Raw genomic sequence first — 19,362 nt, forward strand, 5'->3', positions numbered from 1 at the left:
CCTCTCAGGGGCGCGCGGGAAGAGGAAGGGGGGCGTGGGGCGAGTAGTCGGGGCGCGCGCCCACCATATCCAGTCAGGAGCTAGGACCTGGCGGCACTAGCTCTCCCTTATCTCAGCCTTTCGCGGTCTGGTGGTGGTGGGGGGGGTGCTCCCTGACCGGCAGGGATGAAAGACTGCCTAGCCTTGCGACCCTTGTGTGCGTGGGTTTGGGTTCTGGCGGGAGCCCCCAGGCGGTGCGCGCAGCCGGCTCTCTCCGCCTCCAGGCGCGCACGCGCGGGCCCCTCCCCCAGTCGCTCACGTTGGGTGGGGTGGGAGTCTAGGAGGGGGCGGGGCCATCTTAGGGCTAGTGGCAAGTTGGGGCAGAGGTCAGGGGTCACGCTGGGTCAGGCTGTTGGGACGCTTTGGGAGACGGTAATGAAGCCGGGGGTCGAGAGTTCACACTTCTTGATTCTGGTTGTTAGCGCGATTCCAGTGACTTGTGGAACAGGGAGTGAATCAAAGGCTGCGCCGTGGTTAAGGAATTTCCTTAAACACTGGGGAAACACTTCCGGGCCTTTTGTGGGTTTACCCTACCTATTTCCGGAGTATGGTTCTTTGCTTTTAGGCCTTCCTCACCTCTGAGTGCTACTCTAAGGTAGCTCTAGTTCTGGTGTTTGAGGAAGTGTCTTATGGGGCAGGTGTAGGAGTCGAAGTGCTCCCCTGAGGAAGGGTGGATTCTCCTGTGTTCAGCCCTCACTGGAAAGGAGAGCAGGCTGCCAGGCAGCCAGCACCTTTTGAGCTTCTGGATGTGACAGCTTTTTTGGCTTTGTTAATTTCAGCGGTTGGAGCCTTTTACCCTTCAGCTTTTTAAACTTGTTGTCGAGGCTTCACTTGCCAGCTTCTCCTCCCCAGCCAGAATCTCATATCCCTAGGAAATTCTGTTTTCACAGCACATGGTTTGTTTTTAATTTTTGGAAATGTGATCTTTTTCTATTGTAATTCTCTTCAGCCTTTGAACTGACTTGGGTTTATTAAAAAAAACTTCAAAAGTTGGTGTAAAGAAGGCTTTGATGGGTGTTGGTAGATGTGAATTAGTTCCTCACTGCTGTTTTCCTCCCTGTTTCAGGCGTGATTCCCCTCAGTACGGCGGCACCGTGGAAGTGCAGACTTTCACAGGGGGTGTGGTCTCAGCTCACACAGGTGAGGACTCAAATACTGCTTCATATACTGGTGCTAATGGAGAGATGTTTAAGATAGTGATTGTGGTGCAACACAGTACTGGGTCTATGGATAGAGATCTGAATCACAGCCTGCCTCCACCAGGGAGAGTAGCACATTCTTTGGTTTTGACATCAGACTGTCTTAGTCTGTTCTCCTCCTCCTACTTCTTTACTGTGTCACCTTGTGCAAGTTATTTGGTCTGTTTGCCTTCTGATTTCCTAACTTATAAAAGAAATACTAGAATGTAAGCTCCATGTAGGTCAGCCATCTTTTCTGCATAGTTCTTTTTTTCAGCATGTAGAAGGAACTAAATAAACATTTATCATGGCTTGAAAAGTATCTGGTTTATAAGGAAGATGTGAGAATTATAGAACACATCAAGTAAGTACTAAGAATTTGACACATAATAGGTGCTCAAGAAACTTAAGCTGTAATCACTGTTCAGTTATCTTTATTTGTTAGTGTTATTCTTGGGTTTTAAAAAGGTTCTTTAATCTTTCTAAATCACTTTCTACTGTTTTTACCCTACTTTAGGTGCTGCAGAGGCCGGTGGACCTGAGCGGAGGCTGGGACGCCCTAGTGGGCCCCGGGCCCTGGAAGGCGGGTCCCGGTGGCCGGTGGCCCAGAATGAGGCCAGTTCCCAGCATGCCCTGCAGCCGGACGCCAGCCCCTCGGCCAGCAGCAGTGGTGACAACGACCCAGTCGTTCTTCAGGCATCCAAAGAGGAGCCTGGGAGTGGGACCATGCAGAGCTGCCCCTCCCCTGCTCACCCTCAGCTCCCAATCTTGCAAACACAGGTTCGAAAGTGGGGTAGATTCCTTCTCTGCTGCTGCTTTGGGCTGCTGGCTTTGAGGCAGAAGGAATGTGGCAGGTTTTAGCCATGTTTCCGTGATCCTAGCTAGCTAGGTAGCTGAGTTTGGAGAGTTTTTGATACTCGGGTGCGCTGTCAAGCCTGTTGGATACACATATTCTACTTTACATTAGTGTTACGTTGATCTCTAAGAGCATGGAAACTCCTTATTATCTTCAAAAGTTTGAATTAGGCCAGGTTGGAAATGAGTTTTGTGACAAAATGCTTTCAAGACTGTGTGCTTTGAGAATAGCTCAATTTCTTTTGGAACTGAAAGGAGGTAAGCTTTATAGATGGGGTATATTGATTTTCTTCTTATATTGAGGGAATGTTGGAGATTGGGGAAAAAAATCATGACTTTTAAAACTGGACAGACCTAGATTTCTATACAGTAGACTTTTGATGGTTATGGGTTTGATATTTGTAATTTGCCTGGGAAATTCTGTGACATAATGTCTTTCATAATTCAGTCGAGGTAGGAATTTGAATGGCATACTGTGAAGCTTGTGTGCTAGAATTTCATGAGTTCCCTCACTATCCACAATTAAGTCGGACTTTGTTCTCTACTTACTATAGTTTGTGCAGTACCTTGTAATAGGTAGATGTTTGAGAACAGTGACCAACCCTCCTTTTCCTCTCCCACCTCTCCAGTAAAGGAAACCTTAACAAGACTAGTGATGAACATACAGAGGTTTGGGTGATTTGGGGCTTTGTTGTCGCCTTTTAAATTTGGTGGTAGCTCAGATTTATTTGCATTGATGAATCTGCCATACTTGCTGTGAAATGGAGGGAAAAATAGGGAGTTGTTTATTTGAGCGGCAACCCACTCCAGTGTTCTTGCCTGGAGAATCCCAGGGATGGGGGAGCCTGGTGGGCTGCCGTCTATGGGGTCGCACAGAGTTGGACACTGAAGCGACTTAGCAGCAGCAGTAGCATGGAGGTTCTGAAAAAATCATTAAGATTTGAAGTCATGTGCTATCTTAGTATTTTTGAATTGGGGAATTATGTAAATGTCAGGCTACAATTCCTCTTGCATGATAAGTGTTTACTGGAAACTTGGCCTTACCATCTTGAATACCTTATTAAAACTATCCCAAATGCTGTGTTTATAAAAATGAGGTTGATACCCTACTCCAGAGTTTTTTCATGGGAAGATAGAATGAAGTAATGTACTAAAAACCCCTTAGGGCATTCATTTTATCTCTCACTTCTGTCTTTTCTAGATGGTGTCGGACGGCATGACAGGCAGCAATCCTGTGTCCCCTGCCTCATCCAGTTCCCCAGCCTCTAGTGGGGCAGGCGGCATCTCCCCCCAGCATATAGCTCAAGATTCCTCTTTGGATGGACCTCCAGGGCCCCCAGATGGTGCCACAGTGCCCTTGGAGGGGCTTAGCTTACCCCAGCCTACTGACCTGGCTAACAGGGGCCCAAAGTGGGAGAAGAGCCATGCTGAAATTGCAGAGCAGGCCAAGCATGTACGTATTGGAAAGGCCCGTGAAGCTTCTTGGGCGTCTTCTTCCCGGAATTCCTGTGTCCCATGAGTACCTAACACTTCTTTCCTTGTCTTTGATTTAGAATATATGCTCTGCTTTGACTTACATGATTTTGAGCAAGTTGCTTGAACTCTGAGCCTCTTTTTCTTTTCTGTAAAATAAGGATGGTGTAGTAGTTAATGGGCTACTTAAAAGTTTAAGTTGGCACTTCCCTGGTGGTCCAGTGGTTAAGACTCCAAGCTTCCAGTGCAGGGGGTGATCCTTGGTCAGGGAACTTAGTTCCCATATGCTGCATAGCCAAATGAAAAAAAAAAAAAAAGACTCCACACTCCCAGTGTGGGGGGCCAAGTTTGATCCCTGCTCAGGGAACTAGGTCCCACATACCATAACTAAAGATCCTGCATGTGTTAACTGAGACCCAGTACAGCCAAGTAATAAAATTTTTTTTTTTTTAATTTTAAAAAAAGGAGTTAAGTTAAAGGAAAAAATAGACATGAAAGTGCTTTGTAAGCTAAAAAAAAATTCAGCTGGTTTCTAAAATTTACTAGTTTCCACTTTATGTTTGTCTCCTGTAGTCTCTGTTATACTTAGCAGAGGTAAATGTGATCTCTGGGCCAGCAATATCAGCCTTATTACCTGGGAACTTACTAGAAATGCAAATTCTTCACACCTCTTTTCTTCCTACCCATTTAAAACTCTAGGCATGGGGTCCAGTACTCTTAAAAGCAGTACAGATGATTCTGATGCATGCTCAGCTTTGAGAGCTGTTAGTCTAATATCCACGTCTTTCTTGGTATTTCCTTGGTGACCATCAGGCCATTTAATTCCCTGTTTCATCAATGGCTGTTAGTCCCTTTGCTTTAACTTTTGTCAGGAGAGGACAAAAATAATGAGGGCAGTTGTCCTAAGTTGTCCTAACTCACTTCTATTAAATAAAAATTTCAAGTGCTTTCATTTTTCTTAGGAGATATAATCAGTGTAGAAAGTATCATAATTTTGTTACACTAATCACTGTTAATCTTTTTTGTGTATAATTTTGCAGTAATCTCTACAAAATAAAATGTTTTTAAAAAACAATTACATCAATTGGACTTTTAGTATCTATTTATAAGTATGGTTACTCTTGTGTAAGAATTTGCCAGCCATGGAAATCCCTTGTAGCTAGAGTTTGCTGTCCCCAGTTCTCTGTGAAGCTCCCCTTGGGTTTTGTTTTCTCAATCTTGCCTATATTCATAAAGTGTGAATTAACGGAAAGAGCATGAAATCTGGTGTTTGGAGTCGTTGGACCTATTTTTAATTCTCAGTCCTTATCACTTCCTGTGTAGTCTCAAGTAAATCACTTCATCTTTCTGAAAGTTTTTTTAGTTACCTGAAGAGCATGTAACATCAACTCTTGGAGCTGGTATTGATAATGTTGACTTAAGGCAAGCATATAATACTCAGTCCAGTCAGTGCCTATATGTAGTCATAGCCCAAGGATTCAGCCACGGTCATGAGATGAAGTATATGTCCAGTAACTTAATTGATCATCTAACTCTCCCTTGTTAGGAGGCTGAGATTGAGACTCGAATTGCTGAGCTGCGGAAGGAGGGTTTCTGGTCACTGAAGAGGCTCCCTAAAGTGCCTGAACCTCCCCGCCCCAAGGGCCACTGGGACTATTTGTGTGAGGAGATGCAGTGGCTCTCTGCTGACTTTGCTCAGGAGCGCCGTTGGAAACGGGGTGTTGCCCGTAAGGTATGTCTTCAACTGGGCCTACTCCCTTCCATTTTTGTTTCAGGGTTGCTTTTCCTTGATGGTTGGAAGGGAACCAAACATAATAGTGTAGGGTGCTTACAAATGCCTCTAGTCTCAAGAGGCAAGCTATGACTCCACTGGATTCTTGGCTTTGATTTTTCTCTTTGCTCTTGACATGGGGAGAGGCCAAGGGTCTGGCCTTGGAGTGTTTTCACTTCATTTCCACAGGTGGTGCGAATGGTGATCCGGCACCACGAAGAGCAGCGGCAGAAAGAGGAACGGGCCCGGAGGGAGGAGCAGGCCAAACTGCGCCGAATCGCCTCTGCCATGGCCAAGGATGTTAGGCAGTTTTGGAGCAATGTGGAGAAGGTAGGCAGCAGAGACTGGGAAAGGGAAATGCTTTGGGTTTAATGGGTGGGTAGCATGGTAACAGGAATGATCAGAAATTCTCCTTGAGAGAGTAAATAAATATGATTTCCTGCAATGCTAATGACATTTCTGTTGTGTGTTGGACCTTTCAAGCATTGAGTGCTATGAGAGAATTACAGTGGAAAAATACGGGCCCTGCCTTTGGTGATTGTTAGTAGGACTTTTTGACTTCTCTAGGCCATCTGTCCTTTGCAGGGCATTCAGCATGCTTTTTCTAAAACCTGCCTGTGCCGTTTAACTGCTTAAGTAACATTTAAGTTCTCATTAATTGAATTGCTCCCATATATCAACATTAAGTTGTAATTGTTTCTTAAGTATTATCTGGCTCTGTCTATATTTTCATTCTTGTATCTTTCCAGTTCCTTTCCTTTCCACTTCAAACATTGTTTTGTATATCTATGGCCATTTACACATGCTTTTTCTGCTGCTAGGAATGCCTTTCTCCTCATTTTCACTCAGGGAACACCTACTTAATGTTTATGATTCAGCTCCGGATACATTTGTAAATCTTTCCCCATTGCCTGAGAGTAAAGTAGCTCTTCTCTCTCCTGTACTTCCTTTCTGCTTTCCTTGGAAGCATCCTTAAGGTCGTTTAGCTCTTCCCTCCTGAAAAGCCCGGGCCTAGCATACAGGAGGCTTCTCTAAATGTTGAGTAATAGTACAGAGTAAAAGATTATTTTGGTGATCCCTCCATTTCCTGTTTGTGGCAGGTGGTACAATTCAAGCAACAGTCCCGGCTTGAGGAAAAGAGGAAAAAAGCCCTGGACCTGCACCTGGACTTCATCGTGGGGCAAACTGAGAAGTACTCAGACCTTCTGTCGCAGAGCCTCAACCAGCCGCTAGCCTCCAGCAAGGCTGGTTCTTCCCCTTGCCTTGGCTCTTCCTCAGCTGCCTCTAGTCCTCCACCCCCAGGTTCCCGGATGGATGATGAAGGTGTGTGTCCTCTTTAGCTCTGTTACTCTTCCTCATGTACCCTTTCCAGAGCTGAAAACCCACCCTGTGGCTTGCAGGGCCCCGTGGACTTTGTGACCTTGTTCTCCTGCTATAGATGGGGACTTCCAACCCCAAGAGGAGGAGGAAGAGGATGATGAGGAGACGATTGAGGTTGAGGAACAGCAGGAAGGCAATGATGCAGAGACCCAGAGGCGTGAGATTGAGCTACTTCGTCGTGAGGGTGAACTGCCACTGGAAGAGCTGCTCCGTTCCCTCCCCCCTCAGCTGCTAGGAGGGCCTTCCAGCCCCTCAGGAACTCCCTCATCTCATGAGAGTGACACCCGAGATGGTCCTGAAGAAGGGGGTGAAGAAGAACCCTCTCAGGTGTTGAAGGTATGGCAGAAGGGGATAGAAGGTGGATTCAGAGTAGGCGCAGAGGGAGAGCCTCAAAAGGACTGAGTTCTTCTGGTCTGTAAGGTTCATTGTGGTTTTCAGGAGTTCTCCCTGGTCTGAGCAATTGCGCTCTCATTTGAGGATGGATGGGAAAGAATCTGGGTTTGGGCAAGTTACAGCCTGAGATGGGCATATTTTTGATGTGTGGAAGAATATACTGCACTCTTTGGATTGCTGTGTGACCTTGAAAAAATAACATACCTTGGCCCTTGTCACTTCTATGAAATGTCGCTAATACTCATTTGCTGGTTTGGACCTGGGATGGTAACCTTGAAGTCTCTTCTGGACCTAAGCTCTGTTTTTCCATGTGTCTGAGTGCACGGGGTTGTTGTTGGGGGCTGTATTTCTTTTCTAGCACTTTCACAGGTCCTCCCCCAGATCGTGGGGCCAGGATTTGGTAGCTGGTGTTAAAATTGAAAACCCTTGCTGATATCTTTGCCCTGGGACTGTGTCAGTGGCAACTGTCAATCGATGGGACAGAGAGTATTCTGACATCTTACTCAGTGTTGGGTCTTTCCCTTGCTGCTCTAACCATAGGCTTTCTCCTTTCTTATCCTCTGCCATTCAGGTAAAACCCCCACCCTCAGTCACACAGCGCAACAAACAGCCTTGGCATCCAGATGAGGATGATGAAGAGTTTACTGCCAATGAGGATGAAGGTCAGACCTGTTCTCAGTCCTGTTGCTTTTTACCCCTTGAATCATCTGAACCTGACGTTTCAGGCTTTTTCACCTCTTCTACTTGGACTGTATGACCTGAACTTCTGTCCCACTTGGTCTTGTTTCATTCTCTTGCCTAGCGGAGGATGAAGAGGATACCATAGCAGCTGAAGAGCAGTTGGAAGGGGAGGTGGATCATGCCATGGAGCTGAGCGAGTTGGCTCGAGAAGGTGACACCAGATGTTTTTACTGAGTATCCACTTGGTCTTTCTGTGCAGAATGCCAGAGATAAAGAGATGAATAAGACACTTTATCCCTCCTGGAAGAACTCTAGATCTAATGACAGATTTATAAGTGAATAGCTATAAATAGAAAATTATGACTGGTTATGGTGGAAATTCGAACATAGTGATGTGAGAGCAAGTGAAGGGAAGAACTGTGGGAATATGATAGTGGCCTTGTTTAACCTGAACCTTAAAGGGGAGATTCATTAGATTGATACCATCCTTGCCAATGAAGGCAGTGCCATCCATGGTTCTGGCCCGTGTTAAGGGGCTTAGCTGAAAGTAGCTGGTGCTGAAAGTAAACTCTTTGCCTCCCCTCTGACCTGGGCCTAGCAGTGTCTGCAGAGCCTGAGGTAAAATGAACTAGCGCCACTCAGACCTCCTGTTTTTCCCCATGAAGCACCTAAAGGCTTACCATTCACTTCTCTTTCAGGTGAGCTGTCTATGGAGGAGTTACTGCAGCGGTATGCAGGAGCCTATGCGTCTGATGCCTCTGCCCCAGGTTCTGGGAGTAGTGAAGAGGAAGATGAGGATGAAGTTGAGGCTAACAGCTCTGACTGTGAACCAGAGGGGGCCACAGAAGCTGAAGAGGCTCCTCAGGAGGATAGTAGCAGTCAATCAGGTGAATGTGTGGTCATGAGGGACGAGCTGGGAAGGGCAGGTACTGGAGGAGCAGCTATGATGAACACTAAGCCTTGGTCTTGTGCTTTAGACTCTGCTGAGGAACAGAGTGAGGATGAGGATGAGGAACATTCGGAAGAGGAAGAAACAAGTGAGAGCTCGGAATCAGAGGAATCCGAGTCTGAGGAATCTGAGGAGTCCCAATCACAGAGCCAAGCAGATGAGGAAGAGGAGGAAGATGATGACTTTGGGGTGGAGTACTTGCTTGCCCGGGATGAAGAGCAGAGTGAGGCAGATGGGGGCAGTGGACCTCCCACCCCAGGGCCCACCACCACTCTAGGCCCTAAGAAAGAAATTACTGACATCGCCGCAGCAGCTGAAAGTCTCCAGCCCAAGGGTTATACCTTGGCCACTACCCAGGTATATCCAGGCCCAAGCTTCTGCTTTCTCAAATCTTCACTTTCTTGTTTCTCAGTGACAGATGCTTCAGTTCTGTTGAGATACCTCTCTTCCTCTCTACCAGGTGAAGACACCCATCCCCTTGCTCCTGCGGGGCCAGCTCCGAGAGTACCAACACATTGGGCTGGACTGGCTGGTTACTATGTATGAGAAGAAGCTTAATGGCATTCTTGCTGATGAGATGGGATTAGGCAAGACCATCCAGACCATTTCCCTGCTTGCCCACTTGGCCTGTGAGAAAGGTAATTAGGCAGGGCCCTTCTCCTTGGGTCTTCCTGGCCAATTTCCTGAGAAGCTTGTTTAATGACTTCAGCTGCAGCACCATGAAACCCTCTTGCTGCTAAGTAGCTTTATTGAATCTAATCGATAATTGTATAGAGAGGTCAGTGTGGGCACTGGGATTCTTTTTTATTTTCTCCTTCAATTTTGATTTAGTTGATTTACAATTTTGCATTAGTTTCAGATGTATAGCACAGTGATTTGGTTATACATATATACATAATTGTTTTTCAGATGCTTTTCCTTTTGGGTTATTGTAAGACATTGAATGTAATTCCCTATGCTATATAGTAAATCCTTTTAATATGTTTTACTTGTAGTAGTGCATATCTGTTAATCCCATATTCTTAATTTATCCCTCCTCCTCTTTCCCTTTTGGTAACCATAATTTTGTTTTTTGTGTCTGAGTTTGTTTCTGTTTTGTGAGTTGGGTTTATTTATATTATGGTGCTGTGATTCTTAGGAAGGGACACTGGGACAGAATGTTCACAGTTTATATGTGAGAACCAGAGCTCCAAAGTTTGTATTTCTTAACCATCTTTCATCATTTAAAAAATTCCTTTGCCCCAAATTTCTTCACATCTTTATTTTTTAATGAGGTGTAATTAACATAACATTATATTAGTTTCAGGTGTGCAACATAATGATTCAATATGTGTATACAGTGTAAAATGACAATTATAGTAAGACTAGTTAACACCCATCATCATACATAGTTATAAAACATTTTGGTTTTTCTTGTGATGAGCACTTTTAAGATCTAGTCTCTTGGCAGTACAGTATTATTAACTGCAGTCACTGTGCTGTACATCTTTTAATTCTTTTGCTAAACAGGTAACTGGGGTCCCCATTTGATCATTGTCCCCACCAGCGTGATGTTGAACTGGGAGATGGAGCTGAAACGTTGGTGCCCCAGCTTTAAAATCCTTACTTACTATGGAGCCCAGAAAGAGAGGAAGCTCAAGCGGCAGGTTTGCTCCCCCATGTGATCACTCCCATCCACTGTTGATGCCTCCTATACTTTTAGGTCCTTTCCTCCAATGAATTTCTTTTCCTTCCTTTTCTGTTGCCCTATTCTGCTTCTGGGACTTTTCTCCTAACCTGATTGCTGTCCCTTGAAGACCTTAGGATGTCTTCTTTTTGTTCGTTCTTTTCACCCTACTTTCTGCTACTTTCTCTTGGTACTGCAGGGCTGGACCAAGCCCAATGCCTTCCATGTGTGTATCACATCCTACAAGCTGGTGCTGCAGGACCACCAGGCCTTCCGCCGCAAGAACTGGCGCTATCTTATATTGGATGAGGCTCAGAACATCAAGAACTTCAAGTCACAGCGCTGGCAGTCACTGCTCAACTTCAACAGGTGAAGATGGAGATGTCCAGGATTTGTGGGAGAGTAAACTTGTCCTGAACCCACTCCAGTGTTCTTGCCTAGAGAATCCCAGGGACGGGGGAGCCTGGTGGGCTGCCATTTATGGGGTCGCACAGAGTCAGACATGACTGAAGCGACTTAGCAGCAGCAGCAGACTTCAGCAGCAGTCCTGAAGGGTGGGATGCTTGGAAGGTGGACACTTGGAGGATGTTTTGCTGACCACCCTCCTTCTCATTCCATTTTCCTCTTTGCAGCCAGAGACGCCTGCTCCTGACAGGAACACCCTTGCAAAACAGCCTCATGGAACTGTGGTCCTTGATGCACTTTTTGATGCCCCATGTCTTCCAGTCTCATCGCGAGTTCAAAGAATGGTTCTCTAACCCCCTAACTGGCATGATTGAGGGCAGCCAAGAATACAATGAAGGTCTAGTCAAGCGTCTTCACAAGGTAGGGTCTGTACCAGTTTGTTGAGGGCATGGGGAATAACGAACTAAAGTTCACAGCCAGAAAACCCTTAGGGAGAGGGAAGGCAGTACTGGGCTGAATATACTCAGTTGTCAGGCTGCAGTGTTCCAGTGTCTAACCCATGGCCAGATTGAGTGACTTCATCTTAGCCATCATTCTGCTTTTTTTTTTTTTTAATGGTAGCATTTCTCTTTTTATTCCTTGAGTAGAGTAATGCTGAACAGTTTCTGGCTTGGATTTCTCTTTACATGACTTATCACAACTTCATATTTTTGTTGTGTTCCCTTTTTCCTTTTTGGTCTTTTCTGGCTCTTCTCCCTTTGTCCAATGTCCAGCTTTTAAATAACATTTCTCAGCATTCTGATCTTCATACTTTTTTTTTGTCTCTCAGTTTACCTATCTCCTTTGCATACTCATAATTCCTTGACTGTCTAGACCACTCAACCTATATTTAAATTTCTAATGACATTTTTAATTGAAAGTTCCTCTTTTTTAAAATTTGTATTTTTGTTATCTGCCCCCAACCCCTTTGATGATCCCCGTCTCATGGACATTTTTGTACAGAAAACAATAAATGTTTCCATCTCAGCTTGGTGCCATTAGTCTGATATTTTTGGAGTGCAAGAGGGATTTCCGTTTCTCTTTGGCCCCCAGGGCTCACCACCCTGCCCCTCGCCTGGGTAGCTCTTGCCACCCTGCCTGAAAGTTCCTCTTGAACTCACTCTGTTATAAGCCAAATGTCTTAAGCTTTATAGCCTGTTATTTCTATTCCATTTTGGTCAGTCATATCATTATTTTGGTAAATCAAACAAAAAACCATTAAGTTTTTCCTAAACTATACCTCCTCCTTTTTAAAATCTTGCAATATTTCAAAAATTATTCCTGTTTTATTGAGTTATAATTGATATACAGCACTGTATAAGCTTAAGCTGTACAACGTAATGATTTGACATATATACATCATGAAATGGTTACCACACTAGGTTTAGTGACACTATCACTCTTCACTTCTTTTCATCTCTCTCTGAACTTCTTCCATGTCAACTTGATGACTAAATCCTAGTCAGATTTTACCTCCTGAGATCTCAGATTTGCCTTTTGTTTTCTGTGCTTCTGTCAGAGTCACATTTATTCTCAGCTTCTCGGCTGAATTTACTTTCATAATCTTATGAATTTACAGTTACTCCTTTAGGAACGTAGTTTGACTCATCCCTTCTGTGTAGTTAGTTGCTCTGTCCTCGGTGCTTCGTTTGTCACGTGTGTTGTGATTATCATCTTTATGTTTGTTTCTTTCATTATAGTAAATTCCTTGAGAGGAGGGCTTACATCTGACTCATCTTTGTGTGGTTGGTTCCTGCTTGCTGCATGGCTGCATGGGTGTTTACTAACGGGCTAAGCCAGGGCTCTTGCTGGTCATCAGGCCAAGACCCAGGGAGAGGGTTCAGCTGGGACACAGTGCCCGCTCTTCTCCTGTCAGCCTCCTGCTTATTTACTTTTAGGTTTTGCGGCCTTTTTTGCTGCGCCGAGTTAAGGTAGATGTTGAGAAGCAGATGCCTAAAAAGTATGAGCATGTTATCCGCTGCCGGCTCTCCAAGCGCCAGCGCTGTCTTTATGATGACTTCATGGCCCAGACCACGTAAGGCAGGACTGAGGGTGGGCCTGGGACCCCAGACTGGAGCAGGAGTGACTGCTAAGGTGCCCTGTTTATTTCTCCTTTCTCTCAGAACTAAGGAGACGCTAGCCACAGGCCACTTCATGAGCGTCATCAACATTCTGATGCAGCTGCGAAAAGTCTGCAATCATCCAAACCTATTTGATCCTCGACCTGTTACCTCCCCCTTCATCACTCCAGGCATCTGTTTCAGCACCGCCTCTCTGGTGCTAAGGGCCACTGATGTGCACCCTCTCCAGGTGAGCAGTTGTCCCCAAGATTATCGCCCTAACCCAACCCTGCACCTCTTTTCTTTAGGCTGGAGTCTGACCTTTAGCATCCTTACTTCCCCTGTCACCTCAGCACTCTTCCAGCTTAATTGTTTTCTAATAACGGTGTCACTTTGGGCAAGGTAACTATTAACTTGTAACCCTGAGTTTGCTTGCCCTTCAAAATAGGGGTTGTAAGGCCTATTCTGCAGTATGTGTGAGAGAATTGTGTTAGTATTTTTTAGAAGTACTTTGCATAATAATTAATACTTAAATATTACTTTGTTTTCCTGCTCCTTCCCTCTTTTTGGCCACTTCCCCCCGAAAATTTTGTTTTCATTACAGTAGAACACACATAAAAAGTTTTGCCATTTTAACCTTTTCTAAGCATATGGTACAATTTCATTAATACATTCATATAGTTATATAGCCGTCACTATCATCCATCTTCAGAACTGTCTTCATCTTCCTAAACTGAAACTCCATATTCATTAAATTATAACTCCTCATTCTTCCTCTAGTCCCAGCACCTGGCAGTCACCATTCTACTTTCTGTCTCTATAAATTTACTATTCTAGTATTTCATGTTTCGTGGAATCATAAAGTATTTGTCCTTTTGTTGCTGGCATATTTCACTTAGTAGAATGTTTTCAAGCATGTGTTAGAATTTCCTTCCTTTTTAAAGTTGGCTAATATTCTTTTGTACATGTTTTTGTGTATATGTGTATATTCACATTTATGCACGTTGTTATTTTGTTGTGTTGTAGGACTTTGTGTGTTCTGGATGTTAGGCTCTTATCAGACACATGATTTGCAAATACTGTAATTTTGGTCCCATTCTATAGCTTGCCATTTCACTCTGTTAATAGTGTCCTTTGGTGCAGTCCAGTTTATCAGGTCTTTGCTTTTGCTGTCTGGTATGTTATCCAAGAAGTAGTTGCCAAGTTTCCAAATCTTTGATCCTTTGACACTGTGTTTTTGTATTCCTTCTTATGTCAGCGGATAGACATGGGTCGGTTTGACCTCATTGGCCTGGAGGGTCGTGTCTCTAGATATGAGGCTGACACATTTCTACCCCAATACCGCCTTTCCCGTCGGGTTCTTCTAGAAGTGGCTACTGCTCCTGACCCCCCACCCCGGCCCAAGCCAGTCAAGATGAAAGTCAACAGGTACTAAGGCTGAGGAATAAGGGATGGGTTCCTAAAAAAAAGTAGCTACAGCTGGCTGGGTGGGTTGGGGTGGAAAGTTGGAGGCTAGGCTCGACTGTTTGTATGGGTGGATGAAAAATGGGGGAGAGAATAACTAGAAGATGGTCCTGGGAGAGGCCCTTGTGTTTGTCACTGATCGTTTCCCCCCCTCCCTCTGCTTGGTGCCTTTTGTTTATCGGATTTCTTTCTCTTTTTCTCCTTTGGGTCTTACCTTTCCCTTTTTTGCTTTTATAATCTGCCGATTTCTCTGCCTCATCTTCCTTATTTATTTTTTTTCCTATTCCTTACTCTCCCTCCTCCCCTACCCATCCCCTTGTTTTTTCCTCATAGGATGCTGCAGCCAGTGCCCAAGCAAGAAGGCCGGACAGTGGTGGTTGTGAACAGTCCACGGACCCCGCTGGGCCCTGTCCCAGTCCGACCCCCTCCAGGCCCTGAACTCTCAGCCCAGCCCACCCCTGGCCCAACCCCCCCAGTGCTGCCAGCACCACTGATGGTGTCAGCCTCGCCTTCCGGGCCCCCACTTATTCCAGCATCCCGGCCTCCTGGCCCTGTTCTTTTGCCCCCACTGCAGCCAAACAGTGGGCCTCTCCCCCAGGGTGAGTTGCAAGGGAGCCAGGATGCTGGGGGTACTTCAGGCAGATTGTTCGGATTGGGGGAGAAGTAATGAAATTTAGTGTTTGAGGAGCTGGGTTAGAGAGAGGGGTGTGGTGTTTGATGGGCTACGAAGGATTATGTATGGAGGCTTCTAGGAGCAGGCTAAAGCTTAATTGGTCAAGTTATATCTGACAGGCATTTGCTTTGTGTTTACAGTGTTACCATCCCCTCTGGGGGTCTTAAGTGGGACCTCACGGCCTCCCACACCAACCCTGTCCTTGAAGCCAGCCCCACCTGCCCCTGTTCGCCTGAGCCCTGCCCCACCACCAGGCTCCTCCAACCTGTTGAAGCCGCTTACAGTGCCCCCAGGCTATGCCTTCCCGAATGCTGCTGCCACCACCACCTCCACCAGCACGGTCACTGCTCCCACTACGGCAGCGCCAGCTCCTGCTTCTGCGCCACAGCGCCTCATCCTGTCTCCCGACATGCAAGCTCGCCTGCCCTGTAAGTCCCCAGGGCTCTGTGAGGGTAAAGGACTTGAGCTGGCAGGAAGGCCTGTCTGTGTGCCATGGAGCAAGAGAAGAAAAGCTGGGGGCCAGGCGTGTGTCAGATTCTAGGTAGCTAACATATATTAGGTATCTTGCCAGGCACTGATAATTCATAATCAAGTAAGAGCCCTGAAGTAGTTCACAGTCTCTAGTTGGGGAGGTGACCCAAAGATGAGTAAATAGTGGTCAGTCTAATAGTAGATAATTATTTGGGGTAAAAGGGCAGCACAGTGGGCAGGTGTGTGTGTGTGAGTGATGAGCTCAGGATGGTGGAAGGCTGTTAGAGGATGTAAAGGAGATTGCAGATTAAACAAGCAGGATTGGAAGGAGTAGCATGTCAAAAGCTCAGAGGCTGTAGGTGGAGGCTGAGGTTCTTAGAACATGGTGAATTGAGTGGGGGATGGGTTGGAGAAACTGGAGACTTGCACCTCATGGAGGTATGTGAAATGACATTGAGCAGAGTGAGCCCCACGTACATTAAGCCTCTTCTTTATTTGTAGCAGGTGAAGTGGTCAGCATCGGGCAGTTGGCCTCACTAACACAACGTCCAGTGGCTAGTACAGGGGGAAGCAAACCTCTCACCTTCCAAATCCAGGGCAACAAGCTGACTTTGACTGGTGCCCAGGTGCGCCAGCTTGCTGTGGGGCAGCCCCGCCCGCTGCAAAGTAGGTAAAACCCACCCCCTGTCCTGCCTTTTTCTTCCTCTTCTTTGTCCCTTTGTTTTTGTGGCTCTTTCCAGATGTCAGCCTTTATGTTTTTTCCCCCTAGCTTTTGGTGGGTGTGGCCAAGGGGAATGGTTGAAGGGTTCTTTAGATCAAGATAGGTATGAGGTTATTCTGAAGAAGTTACTCCCTTTCTGTTCTTTCTCTCTTCTCTTGCCCCTGCCTCTGCCCTCCTCCGGCTGATAGCTGCTTCTTTCTCTCTCTCTCTCTTCCCTTAACCCAGGGAATGTGGTGCACCTGGTGTCAGCAGGGGGGCAGCACCACCTCATCAGCCAGCCTGCCCATGTGGCCCTCATCCAGGCCGTGGCCCCGACCCCTGGCCCCACCCCTGTCTCTGTGCTGCCTTCTTCGACCCCCAGCACCACCCCTGCCCCCACTGGCCTCAGCCTTCCGCTTGCTGCTAACCAGGGTGAGGCTTCTGGCCTTCCTACTTACTTAGCCCTTGCTGGCCTTGGTCCTTCCAGGCATGCCCTGGGCTACTGTCTGTCTAGCCTTCCCCAGTGTTGTTGTCCCTTGCCAGTAACTCTGATATCTGTCTGCTACCCTCTCCTGCCCTTGGACTTCTTCCATCCTTTGGGTTTCTTGTTTCTTTTCTACCTTCCCCTCAATGTAGCTTCCTCTTGCAGTGCCACCAACCATGGTGAATAATACAGGCGTGGTGAAGATTGTAGTGAGACAGGCCCCTCGGGATGGACTGACTCCTGTTCCTCCGTTGGCCCCAGCACCCCGACCTCCAAGCTCTGGGCTTCCAGCTGTGTTGACTCCACGCCCCACATTGCCCCCTGGCCGTCTACCCACACCTAGTCTGGGTACTGCCCGGGCTCCCATACCCACATCCACTCTCGTGAGGCCACTTCTCAAGCTGGTCCACAGTCCTTCGCCTGAAGTCAGTGGTGAGTCAAGGTGGCTGATGCCAGAAATTTTTGCTGGGAATGGAGATAGGGTGGCCCGGAGGGTATCCAAGTCACAGTAGATGCTTTCATTATCAGTATACTGGTTTGCAGTGGCCCCCGCTGAGCCCTTGTCTGATTCTAAGATACATTGGTTAGAATCTGGAAGGAAAAGAAATGTTAAATTGTTCGATTCCTTGAATCTTTGAGATCATGGTGTGGGAGTGAAGGTCTTCTGGGAAAAGGTGAACCTTGAGGGTAGGGGAATGGGTGGGACAGGGTAATAGAAGGACCAAGAAAAGAATGGGGGGGCTAACTTATCCTCTGTCTCCACAGCTTCAGCACCCGGAGCTGCTCCCTTGACCATCTCTTCTCCTCTCCCTGTGCCATCCTCACTCCCTGGACCAGCCTCTTCTCCAGTGCCAGTTCCCAACTCCTCTCCCCTTGCTAGTCCTGTGTCTTCTACAGTCTCAGTTCCGGTGTCGTCTTCACTTCCCATCTCTGTCTCCACAACTCTTCCTTCCCCAGCCTCAGCTCCACTCACCATTCCCATCTCAGCCCCCTTGCCTGTTTCGGCTTCGGGCCCAACTCTTTTGACTAATGTGACTCCAACACTGGCACCGGTTGTCTCAGCAGCCCCTGGACCTCCTTCTTTGGCACCAGTTGGGGCTTCTCCATCAGCGTCAGCCTTGACTCTAGGTTTGGCCTCAACTCCATCCCTGTCCCCATCTCAGGCACCTGGTCACCCTCTATTGTTGGCTCCGGCCTCTTCACATGTTCCAGGGTTGAACTCAGCCGTGGCCCCAGCATGTTCACCCGTCCTGGTGCCGGCTTCTGCTCTGGCCAATCCTTTTCCGGCAACACCAAATCCAGCTCCAGCTCAGGCTTCCCTTTTGGCTCCAGCACCTACTGCATCTCAGGCTCTGGCCACCTCTCTGGCTCCCATGGTGGCTCCACAGACAGCAATCCTGGCTCCTTCTCCAGCTCCTCCTCTGGCTCCTCTTCCAGTCCTGGCTCCATCACCAGGTCCTACTTCTGTCCTGGCTTCATCGCAGACTTCGGTTCCAGTTCTGGCTTCATCGTCTACTCCAGGAACGCCTTTAGCCTCAGCCTCCTCATTGGGGCCAGCCCCAGCTGCTGCGTTGGCTCCATCATCAGCTCAAACTATGGTACCAGCCCCAGTTCCATCACCTCTTCCGAGTCCAGCTTCTACGCAGACACTGGCTTTACCCCCCGCTTTAGCATCCACTCTTGGCGGCTCGTCTCCATCTCAGACACTCTCTTTGGGAACTGGGAACCCTCAAAGTCCCTTTTCAGCTCAGACGTTGTCATTGACTCCAGCATCATCCCTAGTACCAGCTCCAGCCCAAACACTGTCTTTGGCACCAGGACCACCATTGGGTCCATCTCAGACGCTGTCTTTGGCTCCGGCACCCACTCTGGCTCCAGTTTCTCCGATGGGCCCAGCCCCAGCTCACACGCTGACTTTGGCTCCAGTATCATCATCTGCTTCACTCCTGGCCCCAGCTTCAGTGCAGACACTGACTTTGAGCCCTGCCCAAGTTCCGGTGCCCACCTTGGGCCCAGCAGCAGCTCAGACTCTGGCATTGGCCCCAGCCTCAACACAGAGCCCAGCTTCCCAGGCATCTTCCCTTGTGGTTTCGTCATCTGGCGCCGCTCCCTTGCCTGTCACCATGGTATCCCGGCTACCTGTTTCCAAGGATGAGCCCGAAACACTGACATTACGCTCTGGTCCCCCCAGCCCTCCCTCCACTGCTACCTCGTTCAGTGGTCCCCGACCTCGACGCCAGCCCCCACCACCACCTCGTTCCCCTTTCTATCTGGTAAGTTTTACTGTCTCAAAGGAGAGGGGACAGGAAACTGAATTCTTTTGGAGTATTGCTATAGAGTGGATGGAACAAAATAATGTCACTTTTATCTTGGTAAATTACAAAGCCTGTTTTTTTTGGACCTAATACTTGAATGCCACTGGACAGAGCCCTCCCCTGGGCCTTTACTCTTATCTGTAAAATGGGAATAATAATTCAGGTCCTACTTTTCACAGAGGAATAGTTGAGGACATAATGTGCTTTTAAAACTATTAATCACTGATGTGTTCAAGGCTTTTTTGTTACATTTGGTCTCTGGTTCTTGTTTACTCTTGAGTTAGTGTTGACATATAATTGCCCCATTTTACAGATGAAACTAGCTCATTAAATGATGTTTTAAAATTTATACAACTTGTGAGAATA

General features: G+C 47.0%; 1 protein-coding gene across 1 annotated transcript in view; it reads left to right on the forward strand.

The window, feature by feature from the left end:
- Nucleotides 1-19,362, forward strand: part of SRCAP (Snf2-related CREBBP activator protein) — a 30,468-nt gene that overhangs the window by 377 nt on the left and 10,729 nt on the right. Inside the window, exons 2-25 of the mRNA XM_010837333.1 lie at nt 1,106-1,179; nt 1,735-1,997; nt 3,274-3,525; nt 5,092-5,277; nt 5,506-5,646; nt 6,417-6,639; nt 6,755-7,032; nt 7,661-7,751; nt 7,892-7,981; nt 8,469-8,657; nt 8,748-9,076; nt 9,180-9,357; nt 10,229-10,365; nt 10,585-10,754; nt 11,018-11,210; nt 12,728-12,864; nt 12,953-13,139; nt 14,148-14,317; nt 14,687-14,952; nt 15,167-15,454; nt 15,999-16,163; nt 16,444-16,629; nt 16,847-17,113; nt 17,447-18,954. Coding sequence (XP_010835635.1) covers nt 1,944-1,997; nt 3,274-3,525; nt 5,092-5,277; nt 5,506-5,646; nt 6,417-6,639; nt 6,755-7,032; nt 7,661-7,751; nt 7,892-7,981; nt 8,469-8,657; nt 8,748-9,076; nt 9,180-9,357; nt 10,229-10,365; nt 10,585-10,754; nt 11,018-11,210; nt 12,728-12,864; nt 12,953-13,139; nt 14,148-14,317; nt 14,687-14,952; nt 15,167-15,454; nt 15,999-16,163; nt 16,444-16,629; nt 16,847-17,113; nt 17,447-18,954 — 5,685 coding nt within the window. The 5' untranslated portion in view covers nt 1,106-1,179; nt 1,735-1,943. The remainder of the gene's footprint in view (nt 1-1,105; nt 1,180-1,734; nt 1,998-3,273; nt 3,526-5,091; nt 5,278-5,505; nt 5,647-6,416; nt 6,640-6,754; nt 7,033-7,660; nt 7,752-7,891; nt 7,982-8,468; nt 8,658-8,747; nt 9,077-9,179; nt 9,358-10,228; nt 10,366-10,584; nt 10,755-11,017; nt 11,211-12,727; nt 12,865-12,952; nt 13,140-14,147; nt 14,318-14,686; nt 14,953-15,166; nt 15,455-15,998; nt 16,164-16,443; nt 16,630-16,846; nt 17,114-17,446; nt 18,955-19,362) is intronic.

The sequence above is a fragment of the Bison bison genome, unplaced genomic scaffold, assembly GCF_000754665.1.
Source record: "Bison bison bison isolate TAMUID 2011002044 unplaced genomic scaffold, Bison_UMD1.0 scf7180017864072, whole genome shotgun sequence".
NCBI lineage: Eukaryota > Metazoa > Chordata > Mammalia > Artiodactyla > Bovidae > Bison > Bison bison.